The following is a 14,811-nucleotide window of genomic DNA, read 5'->3' as shown; positions in this document are numbered from 1 at the left end:
AAGTAACATAACTTGGCGCTCTCTTCACACTTCGTCTCGCGTTCATTTCCCATTCCTCGCTCATTCTCCGATCTTCTTCCCCCACTCCGGTCCACCCATTCCGGTTCGCACCGCCAAAAAACCGAACCGGCAGATCTCGGTGCTCTCATGGAGGCTCACGGCGGCGGTCTCCGCCGCGTCCTGGTGCTCGCCTTCTGCGTCGCCGGAATTTGGTCGGCGTACATCTACCAAGGCGTTCTTCAGGAAACCCTGTAAGATTTGATCTCTCCGATTCTCATCTCCTGAATCCAAAATCTCGATGAAATTTTCCAAATGCAGCTTCTGAGTTTCGTGTTTTTCTCTTTCCCTTGATTTGGTCACAGGTCGACGAAGCGATTCGGTCCAGACGGTGAGAGATTCGAGCACCTTGCGTTTCTGAACTTGGCGCAGAACGTGGTGTGCTTAATCTGGTCATATATAAGTGAGATTCTGTACCAATTGTTTGTTCCTACGTGCAGTTACTGATTTTCTTTACTGATTTTTGCTTATTTTGTTGGGATTGGTATGAATGCAGTGTTAAAAATGTGGTCTAATGGAAATTCTGGTGGTGCTCCTTGGTGGTCTTACTGGAGTGCTGGTATTACCAACACCATTGGTCCTGCTATGGGAATTGAAGCATTGAAGTATATTAGCTACCCTGCTCAAGTATGATTTGTTCCATTCCTTTTATTCTTGCTCCTTTTTTGAGAAATTGTATTTGAATATTAATTTGGTCAAGGGAAATTTGAGTTACAACTTACAAGTTAGGAAAAAGTATGACTTGATTTGGTATTCTATGCATGAATTCACCTACACTTTCTTGAAAACCAATGAAATGTTGTATGAGATTAAAATTAAAACAAAAAGATGATAGATAAGAAGAAATGTAGAAGCTAGCCACATATCATACTTACAAATTGAAACAAGTTTTTTCATTGTCCTGCACGCCGCAGCATTTGCTGTGAATTATTGTTCAAATGTCTCGGCTTAGGAGTATGTAGTTTTTAAAGGGTTGTTGTTTACTACTTGTAGGTGCTGGCTAAGTCATCGAAAATGATTCCAGGTCAGTAGAATGTGCTTGATGCCCAAAAAGCTTGTGTTTTAGTTAGAAGCTATAGAGAATTAGCTGAGGTTTTATGGTATTTACGTTCTAGAGTCTTGCATTTGTGATTGAATTGTAGTTATATTTTGTTCTTATGATCTTCAATACTAAGGGGAATAGAATGTTAAGGGTAACTTGTGCATGAATTCCTCTTCCTTAAGTTTGATGACCTAACTTGGCAATATTTAGTATTTGACCAAAATAGTGGATAGTCTTAAATTTATGTATTCTTTGAGACTTTTGTATTTCTTGTACTTGTGCTTGAATGTTATACACTATACTGCTTTTGACCTAATAACTCATCTTGATTTGTATTTTACTTGGCTGCACCCTTTCCTTCATTTTTACATGAGGGTAGGCTGATAATAATTTCATTCATCTCTGTTAACCATCTTTTTGGTGCGTTAAATGGAGGAGCTTCTGGCTGGCTCTGATATACAAGCATTTTGTAGAAAAAATGATGATAGAAAAATTTATAATTTTTTTGTTAACTTCATCGTCAGGTTATGAAAAGAACTCTTAAAATGCCTAACATACTATTCATTTTACTTCAATGCAGTTATGTTGATGGGTACCTTAGTATATGGTATAAGATACACTTTGCCAGAATACCTTTGCACTTTCCTTGTTGCTGGAGGGGTATCAACATTTGCCCTTCTTAAGGTTAGAAACTAACTTCTCAGAATAACAGTGCTCCCCTGTCTTGTTTAGGAATTTCAAAGGTCTGTGAATGCAGCTTAGTTTTACTTGTTTATGCCAATTACAGACTAGCTCTAAGACTATGAGCAAGCTGGCACGTCCCAATGCTCCCCTTGGATATGGGCTATGTTTCTTGAACCTTGCTTTTGATGGGTTTACTAATGCAACTCAGGATTCCTTGAAAGCAAGGTAACAGAATAGAATTATTTTTTTTACATGTAGCAAGTCTAGTTTGTCTGGAGTGCTTAATTGATTTCTTCTTATTTCACCCCTTCATATATCCTCCCTGTTCATTCTTTTTCTTCTTCTTTTTATTTCCTTGTTTTTTTGAATTATACCGTTTCTCTCATGTGTGGCATGACTGATAGGAAATAATATTTTTCCTGGAAGTTGTAATCTATGAGAAATAGAAATCATGAGCTCCTAGTGAGAGTTTTTTTACTAGACAGCTTCTGTAATCGTTTCTCTTTTGCTAAGGCAGATGCTTATAGGTCATCTACGAAGTATGTACTGCTGACGGCTGAGTTTTGTTAATGAACTCTTTTAGATTCATGTATTGGATATAAGTTAATAATGGTAGCTGAAGTAGTAAACCATAATGGATTGACTTACAATCTGAGGCTTTCTTAATTAGCTTAGTGGCTGAAAATTTTGGTCCTTAGTCTTGGGTGGATAACTTGATAGCAAAGTGATAAACAAAACTAAGTATGATTTATCATGTTTCACTGTCCTATGTGATGTTGCTTGTAGGAAAAATTTCATTGGTGTTGCCTTTCACATGTCAAAATGTATTAGCTTTCATTTCATGGGTGTTTAAGTGTTGACTTCTTTAGTCTCAGACATTGTTAGGCTTTCATAGTGGCTAATGATTCTTTAAGGCTCTCTTAGTGGTTGATGATTTTTTTTTAACATCTTAAATAAAGATTGACTGATCTTAATTTCTATAAACTATGGGTTTATCTTACTCAGGTACCCAAAAACAAGTGCTTGGGATATAATGTTGGGCATGAATTTATGGGGAACCGTATACAATATGATTTACATGTTTGGATGGCCCAGTGGCAGTGGATATGAGGCAGTTCGCTTTTGCCAACAGCATCCAGAGGCAGCATGGGATATCTTTCTGTATTGCTGCTGTGGTGCAGTAGGCCAGAATTTCATCTTCTTGACTATTAGCCGGTTTGGCTCTTTAGCTAATACTACCATCACTACCACTCGCAAATTTGTTAGCATTGTCGTGTCATCACTATTGAGCGGGAATCCCCTCTCAACAAAGCAATGGGTGTGTGTTTCTATGGTATTCTCTGGATTGTCATACCAGATCTACCTCAAGTGGCAGAAGTTGCAGAGATTGCAGAAGAAGAGAAAAGCCATGTAGCAATTTTGAAGTCAAACGTTGATGCTATTGTAGCTTATTTTCCCTTCAACCGTCGTTATACTACTGAAACCTCGAAGGTTCAATGAACCCAATTAAGGTTTACACAAAGGAATATTTGTAATTGAAATTGGATAGATACTTTTTTTAGAAGTATTTTCCTATTCATTGTGCTAAGGATTAGTTGCTGGTCTAATGTAATGAAACTAGTTTAGTTTAATAGCATGCTAAGGCAAAGCTATACTCTATGTAAACGTGATATTCCGTTAAGAATATTATCTAAGCAGTGGATTGAGCACTGAAGTAGCTTTACAAAATTGTTTGCACTAGTTCTAGTTTATTCTGCTTTTAGAATTTTTGTTTGGTTTAGTGTTTTTTAGCTTCTCCTGAAAAAAAAATATGTGAATCAAGGTAGGGGCGGACTTTGTTATAAGAAAATTCCCCATACAAAATAAACTATTCTAAATTAATTCTATGCATTTCATTGAACCAGTAGGATTTGTTTGGTATGTAAATCCTTAGTGTTGAAGGTACGAATGGGATTAACTTTGATATCTCAAGCACAAAATTCACACATTTGAGACTGATAATGTAGTCGAGAAAGACAGAAAAATAATAAAATATAATTCAAAGTTAAGGCTGGATCTCCATGGGCTAACTGACTTAATAACAGGTGGTTGTGGTGGCTAAAATAATTATTTTAGCTACAATTGTCCAATTGTAGCTAAAATAATTATTTCACTGTATATCTGCCCCAAAAAAGTTACATAAGGAATTGAATAGCATAGCATTGTTCATTTCAAAATTAATTATGCTTCCAAAAAAAATCAGTTGAGGTATTGACCAGCTTATCTTTTAGGTAAGATGAGCTAGAATGAGTGGAAATTGGGAGGTCAAATGAGTCAAAGTGTACCTTCCCACTAGAAAGTTAACAGCTAACGCATGCACTTTATTTTGTAGGGAGTTCCCTCCCCTCTTTTTACCAATTGCTTTTTCCATAGTCATTATTATCTGTCTCCTGTCTTCCACCACAACCACCATACTAATCATTCTTACTAAATAAGAATGCAGTTCCCCCAGAACTGTTCTTCTGCAAAGCAATGCACTATCCATGGCAGAATAACCATGAGGCTGAGTGTAAGAGTGAGAGAAATGTTTGCAGGCTTCTGTCAGAACACAGTACGAGGTTGCTGTACAGTCTGTAAGTACAGAAATTTATCATTCTCTATTTTTTCTTGTTATGTTTTTCTTCTTTCTGGAACTCATTCTTCAGAAAGCTGTCTTTTGCAATAGTGAATGAGTACTAAACTAGCAATAAATCTGATGACATTTGCTACCTATAGTTCTGAGTGATGTATATGGCATTGTTCTTTTTTTCTTTTTCAGTTCTCTTCTTGAAACCGAGGTGGGGGAAATCAACATGAAACTTTACTTTCATGTTCATGCCTGTTTCCTTTCCTACAAATTCCTTGCTTTGCATTTTCCCGCTTAGAAGAACTGTCAACATATGGTTGTATTAAAACCCAGGTTATACAGAACACAAACAACATCTGCACACCAAAGCCAAAATGCATTTCCACTCCAATTATAGATATGTTTCAGTACACCAGTACCAAACAAAGGAAAAATAATATTTATTCTATAACCTATGCACACCCAAAACAACAACAAATAAAAATCCAATTTGCCACTGGTTAATATGTTTAACCTCTCTTTTTTCTCCTTTTTTTCTTCTATCTATGTCTCTGTTCATTATATGTAGTAGGATAGGCGAATTGCCGATGTATTACATACACTCAGGAATCAGGATGACTAGGATGACTAGCATCACACAGCATGCTCTGTACAAAAAGCAAACCAAGCTGGATCGGAGAAAAACAAACCCAGAACGATATCAAAGAAGCAAACCAAAGAATGACACACTAAGCACGCTAATTTTTGGTGCAAGTATTAGGAAAGGAAACGACAGGGGAGGAAAAGGACAGTTAGATATGCAGAAGGTCCTTAGAATGTGCCATAACATTCTAGGGGAGGGGTGGCCATCAAAATTTTAGGCCGAACAAAATTGCAATCTTTCTCAAACCAGGAAGAGAAGAACTAACAGGCCAGATTTCCAAGGTAGGGGGAAAAGGACTAAAAAATATATCAGATGAATTAGATACTCAGATTATAAGCTCTGTAGGAGGGCTCTTTTGCAGGGCGGCGGTTGTGAAGGCTTGGCACTTGGATTGAGAGATGAAGACTCCATTCCGAGTGTTTTCATAAGGAAGTTCCTTTCCTGAAAGAAAAAAACAAAATTGTTTGTGTCAAAGAAAACACGGCTATCTATGTCTCAAACTTTGATGCAGTGCAAACATTTTGTTTTTATAGAGAAAATAAAGGTTTTGCCGGAAAAAATCCAACTACCATGCAGTTCATAACTTCACGTAGTCAAGCAAGAAAAGACAAAGCAGCAAACTAGCTGAAAAAGGTAATACAGCATGCATGATAGATGTCTGTTTTGTGTTTAACAGATATCACAGATGATAAATGGAGATGGTGATAACTAACAGCATACACTTTAAAACCCTGTCGCAAAATGATTTCTTGTTTGTTAAAAGTTTTTTTGCCTGGGTGTGAAGATGAAGATACTATAATTATGTGGTACCGTAAATGTCTGTTCATCAATAACATATCAGTATATTTTCTTAGAAAGAAACAAATAAACATACATAGAATATTTAGATGATGAAGTGAAGCACTTTTTTTGGAGTAAATGCGAAGAACATATTAAGACTGAGGAAACAAATACAACTTCCACCTTCTGTAGTTGTTGAGCTGGGACTAGTAGCAAGACTAGAGGCCTATCTTCATTTTTATTTTAAATATGCATACTGCATAATTTTTTATGTCAACGAATGTGCTTACTAAAAAGAGAAATTCACACTGCCATTTCAAAGTAAAAGCTATTGCTCTCAAGACATGTGTGTCACAGATTGTCTTCCTGAAATAAGATTTGCAAGCTACAAAGTCTATAAGAGAAACTTTAGGAAAATCAAATGTGTACTGTGCATAAGAGTCGCAAAAACCAGAATATGAACTGTTCTAAAACTTGGATATTTTAAGTTATTGTTGCTAGTTAGGAATTAGGAAAATGCTCAGAGTACTACTAATCATAACCAAAAAAGAAGCCTAATTTATCCTTGGTAACACAAGTTTTACCCATCAGTTTCAATTACATGCTATATTGTATATATAGGTATTACTGCTGAGCAAGTTATTTCCTATCTTACTACCTATGTCCAGTTACATGTCTACCTTTCAACTTTACCCCACTTCTTGTGTTGCATGGCTCAGCTGAATTTTATGATGAATTTTGAATAAAATTTTACTCAATTTATCTCTAACAATGATTCCACTAATCTACATCCTAATGATGTTAGTTACAACAATTTTTAAGAAAAAAATTTAAACTCAGTATACAACATAAGCATTAATGATTATCCTACTATCTGTACCACTACTAATGAAGTTGATTAAAATAAACAACATTTCAGAATTCCTGCTGCTGATTAGGGTCGATCTTATAAGTTCAGAACTACGGAAAGTACTACTGTTGGTTCAACTTTTATGATACATGGGTTCAGTGATATCCCAAATTTTGTCATATTATTACTGATATAATCAGAAACCTTGTCACTGTTACTGTTATAATCTTGCAATTGGCATCAGTTATTTGATCTCCAAAGTGCTAGGGTAACTTACACTTTCTGAAAATTGTGGGCTAGGAACTCCTGCAGCTAAGGATCTGAACAGAGGGGTAACTTGAAGAGGAGAACTGAAGTCTGTACTTGATAAGGCGGAAACAACACCATTATTGTTTATTTGTTCCTCACAAGATGGGAGCATGTCTGCAAAAGAAAGATGAATTTCTAATTAGCAATTCTATTCATTAAAATGTTAGCATAGCATATAAAACGTATTTTATTTTGAGGGAAATATAATAAAAAAATTCCTATATAAAAATTTCCAGTTTTAAATAATAACCATTTAAATTAGGTTGATACATGGCTACACATCTTATCTTCCCTTCTAATTTTCTGTTATAATGAAATTTGATTATCTTACCTTGATCCAAAGTTGCACCAGAAAGAACCACTTGATCACATCCTCCTCCTTTTTGATCTCCAATTTGTATAGCCGTCAGTTCAGTTCCAATACTTTGATGCAGTGAGTGTTCCAAATTCTCACCAGCAGAATGGGGCACGAGAGTTGATCCTGTACTGTGTTCAGAACTGCTTGGAGAGTCTTCATATAGCTCCATATGCCTATAATAAGTTCAGAAACTATTAGAAATTCCATAGCCCTCATGAGGTCAAATTCTCAACAAACTTAAAGTACCTCCAACTTGTCTGGATTTCATCACTACAACTCTTTAAGTCATCCAATAAATCTTTCAGATCTGCAAGCTGTAAATCTGGAAGCTTATATCCGGGAATATCTGATTCTTTAGTTCGGTTCAGAAACTCTTGAAGGACCTGGCATCAATACACATAAGTGTTATAAAACTTATCTAAACATGAACAATGGCCTTCATTATTAATATGCTCAAGAACAAGTCCTGCAGATATCAGCTAGTCATGGGCTAATCAGAACCAAGTCTTTTTATTATTGATTATATACTAGCATGCTGACCTATAAACTTATTTCATAGATTTTTCAAAGCCAATATCACTAAAATTTATCATTCATAACTATTTAGAGCTTCCGTGCTAAGTGGTCAGGAGTTCAAGTCTTGCCGCCCCATTATCCATAAAATTAAATTTAGCATATGGTGAAGTGGGCTTCTGAATTATCCACACCTCCAGTGACTCCTATGACTTATACAAAGAGGCAAGTTAGAGATACACAAATAGTCTCTTCTAGGCCTTTACTTAAAAGCTGAAGCTTTTTTGGGGAGTTTGTCTTTGATACAATAAATGCTTCAAACTTTAGTCATATGTAGAAATTTTGAATTAGTCTAGCAATTATACAATCATATAATGTCTAATGCTTTGTGATTAGCTTACAATGCTACCAGGGTGCTGAAAAATTAAGCACCATAAAATCGGCTAGTACAGAAATACATACAAGCATTAGCAGAATGAACTTAACATTTTCAATAATAAAGATAAACTATCTAGCTGAAAAACAAAGCTTAGATTTTTCAAAGCCAGTATCAAATATATTAAATGACTTTCATGATTTTCCCATAGATAGGGTTGACATAGGAAAAGTAATTTAATTCTTCTGATATTGAAATTCTTGACAAATAATCTACGCTTTGGATTTTGCATTTGAAGACATAGAACTACATATTGAAAGAAGCCTATATGATGTCCAAAAATCAAAACAAGAGCAAGTTAAGAAACTATCAAGCCACACCTTCCATGCATTTTCAAGACTTTGGTCCATGTTCTCTACATCAACTTTTAGAGCCAGTGAACTTAGTAGCTCTGCTTGCTGCATCAATGCACTTATCTTTGGATCATCCTTTTTAAGATATGTTCCTTCGATCTTGTTGTTTTGGGCTGCAAAAGCATGACAAACCAAGAGTCACATTATAGTGATAGAACGGCAAAGGTTATTTCTGGCTTAATATATTAGAGTGTAGTTGTTTTACCGCTTTCATTTTCAATTGACATGTTTACACTAATTATAAAAAATGAGACATCTTTTCATTCCTGTTTTCATTATGCTGATTTTATTTGCTCTATTTACTTCAAAATCCTGAAAGTAGGAAGATAATGAGATAACATGGCCTCTTTGTAATCATTAGAGAAAACATAGTAACTGAAAATTAAAACAGAAAGCAAACGGGACACTCTCTTAATGTTATCCTGTTTTCCTATTTCAGCCTTCAAGCCTAGAATAATAGAGTTCTATAAGTAAAGAAATTTCAATAAAAGGCATTACCATCACCACCAAACTTCACATTGCAGACGTGATCCTGGTCTTGCAACTTGTTGACATTATGAGAGTTTTGAGGTAAAACAGCAAATGGTGCTCTTGACTGCTGATTCATAGGAGTTCCATTTTGTTTATGTGATCTGTCTGCAAAGTTGATCTTTTCTGCGCCATCAGGGATATGGGACCTCCTATATTGCAATAGGAAGACGTGTTAACACTCTTTTTCATAGAAGTTGTGTATTTTGATATCTAGATTACCATACCTCATCTTCTTAAGTACTGCAGATTCTGATGCTGTGTCTGTCTTATGCTCTTGTTGGAAAATAACCCTCTTGTTATTTGAATTGATGTATGATGTGCTGTTTTCTTTTGCTAAGGCTTCATACTTTGCTCTCTTTTTGCACAATGTGGAGAAACGGTTTTTCACAGCATTATCCGTTCTGTATATAAAGCAATGTACGAAGCATTACAATAAGAAAAACTGTTGAAAAAAATGACTATTTGGTATTTCATTAAGAAAAGAAAGAATTTTCCTTTACCTGCCTGAAACCACCTTAGCTATTTCTGTCCACCTATTACCAAATATTTTTTGAGCCTACAGAGGTAATAGCAAGAAATTAGGTCAAAATCACATTTAATCAGAAAAGATGCAATGTTAAGTTAAACACTAATTGGTGTCATCTGTATTGGTTAGTTTCGGTTATAACCTACTCTGGCTGAAGTAGATTTTGATGTCAAACAAATGGCTTTTCAGTGATACTAGCACTAAATATCCGTAAGGACAAGAATGGATTGAAACCTACCCACAAAGAGGGAAAATAGAGAAAGAAAAAAAAAAGATGAAGTCCATATTTTACAAGCTCTAAGGATCAATATGATAAATGAAGTCCATATTTTACAAGCTAACTATAAAGTAAGCTTGTTAAATTCCTATGCCAACTGTGTGGTACAAAAGTATCCATAATGGAACACATGGAGCAGCAATCTACCTCACATAAGAGCATATCTTCCTCTGGAGACCATCCTCCTTTCTTGAAGTCAGAATTCAAGTAAGTGTACCATCTGGTAATTTATCAGTTACATAACCATCAGAGAGAGAATAGCAATAAAGCAGGAGCCATGAAAGTCAAAGGATAAAACAGAGAACCACATAGACTATCTTGAATGAATCATCATCATCAAGATTCTAAAAGAACACTTCTAAATTCAAAAAAACCTCACCTTCTTCTGCACTGTCTTGTCGTTTTGTCCTTGAATTTAGAAGCAATTATTGCCCAACTGCATGTGGTTATTCCAATTGAAATCACTTAGTCTCACTTATCAATGAAAAATGGAAAAGCACTGGTGACTAATGTCTCAATAGAAGAAGAATAAGCAAAAGGGGTATTGGTATTAGTACTTGTCAGTCCCATGGAGACCAATCTGCTCTCTGAGTATATCATCCTCCTGCAACTCACAAAACACACATGATTGATGAGACACTACTCCAAAGGAGAAGAAGAGATTCAACAGAATATTAATAATAATAAGTGGAAGAATAAATAGACTTAGAACAAAGAAAAAATGAAATGATTTTTATAGTAAGAAAAGAAGGACCTCTTGAGTCCACGTCACAATGTGACGCTCCTTCTTCTTAGATTCTTCACTGGCCAACTGCTTCTGCTTCTGCTGCTGCTTCATATCTTGCATGATCTTGTTGTCCTTGTGATTGATTGTTTGTTTATTCTATTGGTGTGCTACTTCTCTTCTCTTTCTTAAACGCTCCCTCTTTTTACCAGAGCCAAGTTGCATGCTAAAGCCAACGCTCTACCTTTATAATATGAGAACACACCCCTTTTGTGAGTTTTTATCAAAAGTAAAATAAAAACTAAACAAAAAGGGGAAAACACCCTTCACCCTTCTCTTTCATTCACCTTTACAATTACAACCTCACTGTGTTGAGTTGAGTTTCAAAACGGGAACCGTAACAAGCATAAATTCCATTCTCAAAAGCTACCTTATCAAAAGCAATTCAAGGAGAAAAAGAATGCCAAAACCCCCTCGGATCCTAACTTTTCAATCTCAATCCCCTGTAACCAAGACAGAGCAACAGAACAGAACAAAACCCTAATTCTCAAATTAAGGGACCAAAACCACGTGATTGAAGATGGGCAATGGAGAATACATGTAAAGGTGAGTAAAGGGAAAATGGGTTTGGATCAAAATCGTATTTTTCCGAAAATCGAGACAACCTGTATTTGATGATGATGATGTACTGTATTCTACTATTCTTCCTTGTATGCAATTGATAGCCCAGAAAAGGTGATGGATCTAGAAAAACTAAGCAACTTTGGGGGTACCCAAATGGGGGAAAAGTTTCAAAGTTCTCTCAAGTAGACAAATTTCCTTGATTGAGATTCTGCAAACAATGGCATCATGGGATAAGAATAAGACTGTTGTTGTTGTTGTTGTTTGGTTGTTTTTTTTCTTCAGTTGTTCTCTGTTTCTCTCTCTAACTTTTTTCAAAACGGTCACATAGGAAAAAATATTGTATACACTGTAGAGAGATAAAGGGTGTGGACAAGAAATTGGATTTAAAATGAGTTTATGCTATGGGTTAGTGCGCGGGTATGAGGGGAAGTTTGAATATAACACTGAATTCCATGAGCTACGTGCAGAGTGCACAGTGAATCATGCTGGTGTAGACCCGCATCAACTTGCCAACAAGTCACAAAACTCAGTCGGTAAATAGTTGAGTTTTTTAAACATTTGGTCGAGGGTTCGATCGATCTTTAGAGAGTGAGTATGGAGAATGATTTGTTATAAGAGACTTACTCACTTGATGTGATCTCAAAACTTTGAGGGAATTAGTCTCGAAACTGTGCACAACAATAAAAGACTAGTGTTCCACTTTGCATTACTATATTGAAGGGGCACTATGTATGATGATACTGCAATAGAGAAAGGGTGCACTTGAGATCTAACATCGTATATATTATAAACACATACTACATATGTTTTGATGAATTTTGAGAGCTAGGTTTGTGATTTGAATTTTGTGGATTTTTAAGGAAACATGAGAAGGTACGTGACTAGACCAGCTAAGCGTCGCAACCCAACTTTGGCGTTGAAATTAAATGGTTCGTGACTTCATTTATCTTTCTTTCTTTTTATATTTGGTCATGCTAAATATACTTACCATAAGAATTTCATTTTTCCTTATTCCTCTTAATTTGAGACAAGGGAAAATATTAATGGTGTCTGAATAATGAGCATATTGTTGGTTGGGCTGGAACTGTGGAGTGAATGTGTGCGTGAACTGTAAATATTTGTCCATTGGCATGATGTGTTTTTTGAAATTTCTCACAGCCATACAGGGGACTGAATTTTTTCATCTGATATGTGCCTGAGCGCTCACATTTCCTTCCTCACATAATAGTGCGTGAAAATTTAAATGCTGTTTTAAAAAAGATCGATTGTGTCGTGTTTTCGTTATGTTCAATTAGAATGATAGTAATGTTAATAAATAAATAGAATGATAGTAAGTAATTAAGTAAGTGATTGAGTATTTGAATCTCAACTTTTATAATTGGAAAAAAAATTCATTATCTAACTTATTTATCACTTAATGCGCTGACCGCTTATCATTAAAGAATGGACAATACATTGGTCAATACCAAAAAGGAATGATAAACAATTGGTGATTCATGATTCTGAAAATTTTAATTTAAATGCAATTCCCACAAAGACTAATGGAATTTTTATAAAATAAAGTCCGAAATTAAAAAAAAAAAACTTCATGTTCAATTCCTACACCTTGTGGGGTGCCAAGAGAAGTGTCATGGAACACTTTGAAAAAGATATTGTGGGGTGCCAAGAGAAGTGTCATGGAACACTTTGAAAAAGAAAAATGTGTGTGGGGATTATATTCAAGTTATACAAAGCATGTACGAAGAGAAAATTATAAGTGTGAGAACGCCTGAATAATGACTTCCCTTTAAGGATAAGTTTACATGAAGACTCAATCTAGAATGAACCTCTACTAGTAGACATGCTCATTAGAGATATATAGAAGAGCATTCGTAATGGCATGATAACTATGATAATTGCATATGATATAAGAATCAAGCGAAACGATTAATTCCAAACATGATATAGAAGAATGACTTAACTTTGTTTAATTTGTGTTCTTGTATTAGCGGTTGAGCTATGACGATGATGATCCAAAGATAACGCTTTTAAGTCATGTTTCACTCATCTGGCTTGGTGACTTTGGTACACGTGTTCTTGTACTGGTCGGCCGAATTAGTGGCACAACCCAACCTAGTCTTCTTAAGGTGCGTTGGGCATGTCGGACCATAGTGGCGCAAAGGCCTAATATGGCAAGTGGTCGTTTAGACAACCATAATCAGAAGGACCCATTGGGAGTGATTCCCTCCTCATTGAAGGGTCAGGATACAAATATTATTATGGGTTTTTAAGCAGGGAGGAGTTATAGGTGTGATGTAACCTACTAGCTTGCCTAACCCGCCTCGTTACCAAAAGTATAGTTGAAGGCAAGGCAGACCAAACCGCTAATGAAAAATGGGCTATTTTCCCAATTTTCTGGCCAGTTGAGAACACGGAGGAGGAGGGAATTGACTCATTTTACCACTTCTAATTATGTAAAAGATTTATAATTGATATATGAATTTTGAAATTGTTATGATTTATTGATTATATTAATAATAATAATAATATTAATAATAAATTAATATATTTTCCATTTGAATCCTCCATTAAAAAACCATTGACTCAATTTTTCCTGGTTGGCCCGATGCAACAATTAGAAAAATAGTTGAAACGCCTCACTTGCCAATGTGGTAGATGAGCTGCGTGGGACTTTAGCCGAAGGGATGTGGGAAGCCGATCGAGTAGAGGTTTGAACTTGAACAAGATTAATGAAAGGTTATCAGGCCCACAACAGAGATATTTTGTAAAAGTTCTAAAAGGTTGACACGTGCAAAAATCATCCAATGGTTCGTCCCTTGAAAATAGTATTCAAATAAAGGGGAGCACTTTGCTACAATGAAAACACTAGCTGTGACCATAGTAGCTGCAAGCATTTAACGCTTGAAGAACTAGCCGAAGCAAGAAGCTCGACTTAATCAAAGCTTCTAGGGTGATCGGATGAAGTAACTTCCAACCCTCCCCCACGAAATGTAACTATCAGGAAACGAAGTAGTAACGGGAGTTATTAACCACTATAGGTTAGGCAAATTTGTTTCTATAAATAGAGGAAGTGTCATATGAAAATCGATGGAATTAGTCTCTTACTGTGGGATGACTTTGGGGTGTTTGTTTACAAATAGTTTAGGGACTATGTAGTTGTGTAGGTCGGTTGAGAAATCAACGTAAGAATTCCCTAATTAGTCAAACGATTATTTAGAAGAAACGTTGTTCTCAAAGCAGGTCCTAAGACACTCCAAAAAAAATCTTAATGCATGTTATTGAGCTGACATCCTCTTAATAATTACAAATATTTCTTCATGCACATTGTTCAGAAAACAAATCCTTAACTAAAATTTTTAGGAACTCAATTATCTCTAATTCACTAGACTTGTTCATGATTGACTCGATCTCTTTAATTGAGTCAATCACATGTACGACTTTAATATAATTGTTTTCAACTGTTAAAGTCTACATACCGTTTATGTACAGATTGTTACAT

At 35.6% G+C, this 14,811-nt stretch overlaps 2 protein-coding genes across 3 annotated transcripts; one reads left to right on the top strand and one right to left on the bottom strand.

Moving 5' to 3' along the window:
* Positions 1-29: 29 nt before the first annotated feature.
* Positions 30-3,511, top strand: LOC130739857 (UDP-galactose/UDP-glucose transporter 3). The gene is made up of 7 exons (XM_057592297.1): positions 30-251; positions 363-460; positions 554-684; positions 1,051-1,081; positions 1,680-1,783; positions 1,887-2,008; positions 2,789-3,511. The coding sequence occupies exons 1-7, from the start codon at positions 148-150 to the stop codon at positions 3,195-3,197; spliced, it is 999 nt and encodes a 332-aa protein (XP_057448280.1). The 5' UTR covers positions 30-147; the 3' UTR covers positions 3,198-3,511.
* A 1,234-nt stretch (positions 3,512-4,745) lies between these two features.
* LOC130739856 (transcription factor MYB124) lies at positions 4,746-11,693 on the bottom strand. Of its 2 annotated transcripts, none has more exons than XM_057592295.1 (13): positions 11,036-11,693; positions 10,719-10,932; positions 10,522-10,568; positions 10,344-10,400; positions 10,112-10,184; positions 9,662-9,717; positions 9,386-9,562; positions 9,129-9,310; positions 8,598-8,743; positions 7,575-7,711; positions 7,302-7,501; positions 6,939-7,084; positions 4,746-5,472 (listed from the first exon to the last, which is right to left on the bottom strand). In XM_057592295.1, the coding sequence occupies exons 2-13, from the start codon at positions 10,809-10,811 to the stop codon at positions 5,362-5,364; spliced, it is 1,425 nt and encodes a 474-aa protein (XP_057448278.1). In that variant the 5' UTR covers positions 10,812-10,932; positions 11,036-11,693; the 3' UTR covers positions 4,746-5,361. The 2 variants fall into 2 exon arrangements, with proteins under 2 accessions (XP_057448278.1, XP_057448279.1); XM_057592296.1 differs by having other exon boundaries at positions 11,354-11,693.
* Between the last annotated feature and the right edge of the window lie 3,118 nt (positions 11,694-14,811).

This window comes from Lotus japonicus, chromosome 2, assembly GCF_012489685.1.
Source record: "Lotus japonicus ecotype B-129 chromosome 2, LjGifu_v1.2".
Classification (NCBI taxonomy): domain Eukaryota; kingdom Viridiplantae; phylum Streptophyta; class Magnoliopsida; order Fabales; family Fabaceae; genus Lotus; species Lotus japonicus.
This window is presented reverse-complemented; position numbering and strand designations above follow the sequence as displayed.

Coding starts and splice junctions, on each gene's coding strand:
- LOC130739856 (XM_057592295.1), bottom strand. CDS start 10,811: ATGCAAGATATGAAGCAGCAGCAGAAGCAGAAGCAGTTGGCCAGTGAA. Junction 9,563..9,661: donor GCTAAGGTGGTTTCAGGCAG/GTAAAGGAAAAT, acceptor CTTTATATACAG/AACGGATAATGCTGTGAAAA. Junction 8,744..9,128: donor TGTGAAGTTTGGTGGTGATG/GTAATGCCTTTT, acceptor ATGCTTTTGCAG/CCCAAAACAACAAGATCGAA.
- LOC130739857 (XM_057592297.1), top strand. CDS start 148: ATGGAGGCTCACGGCGGCGGTCTCCGCCGCGTCCTGGTGCTCGCCTTC. Junction 461..553: donor CTTAATCTGGTCATATATAA/GTGAGATTCTGT, acceptor GTATGAATGCAG/TGTTAAAAATGTGGTCTAAT. Junction 1,082..1,679: donor GTCATCGAAAATGATTCCAG/GTCAGTAGAATG, acceptor ACTTCAATGCAG/TTATGTTGATGGGTACCTTA.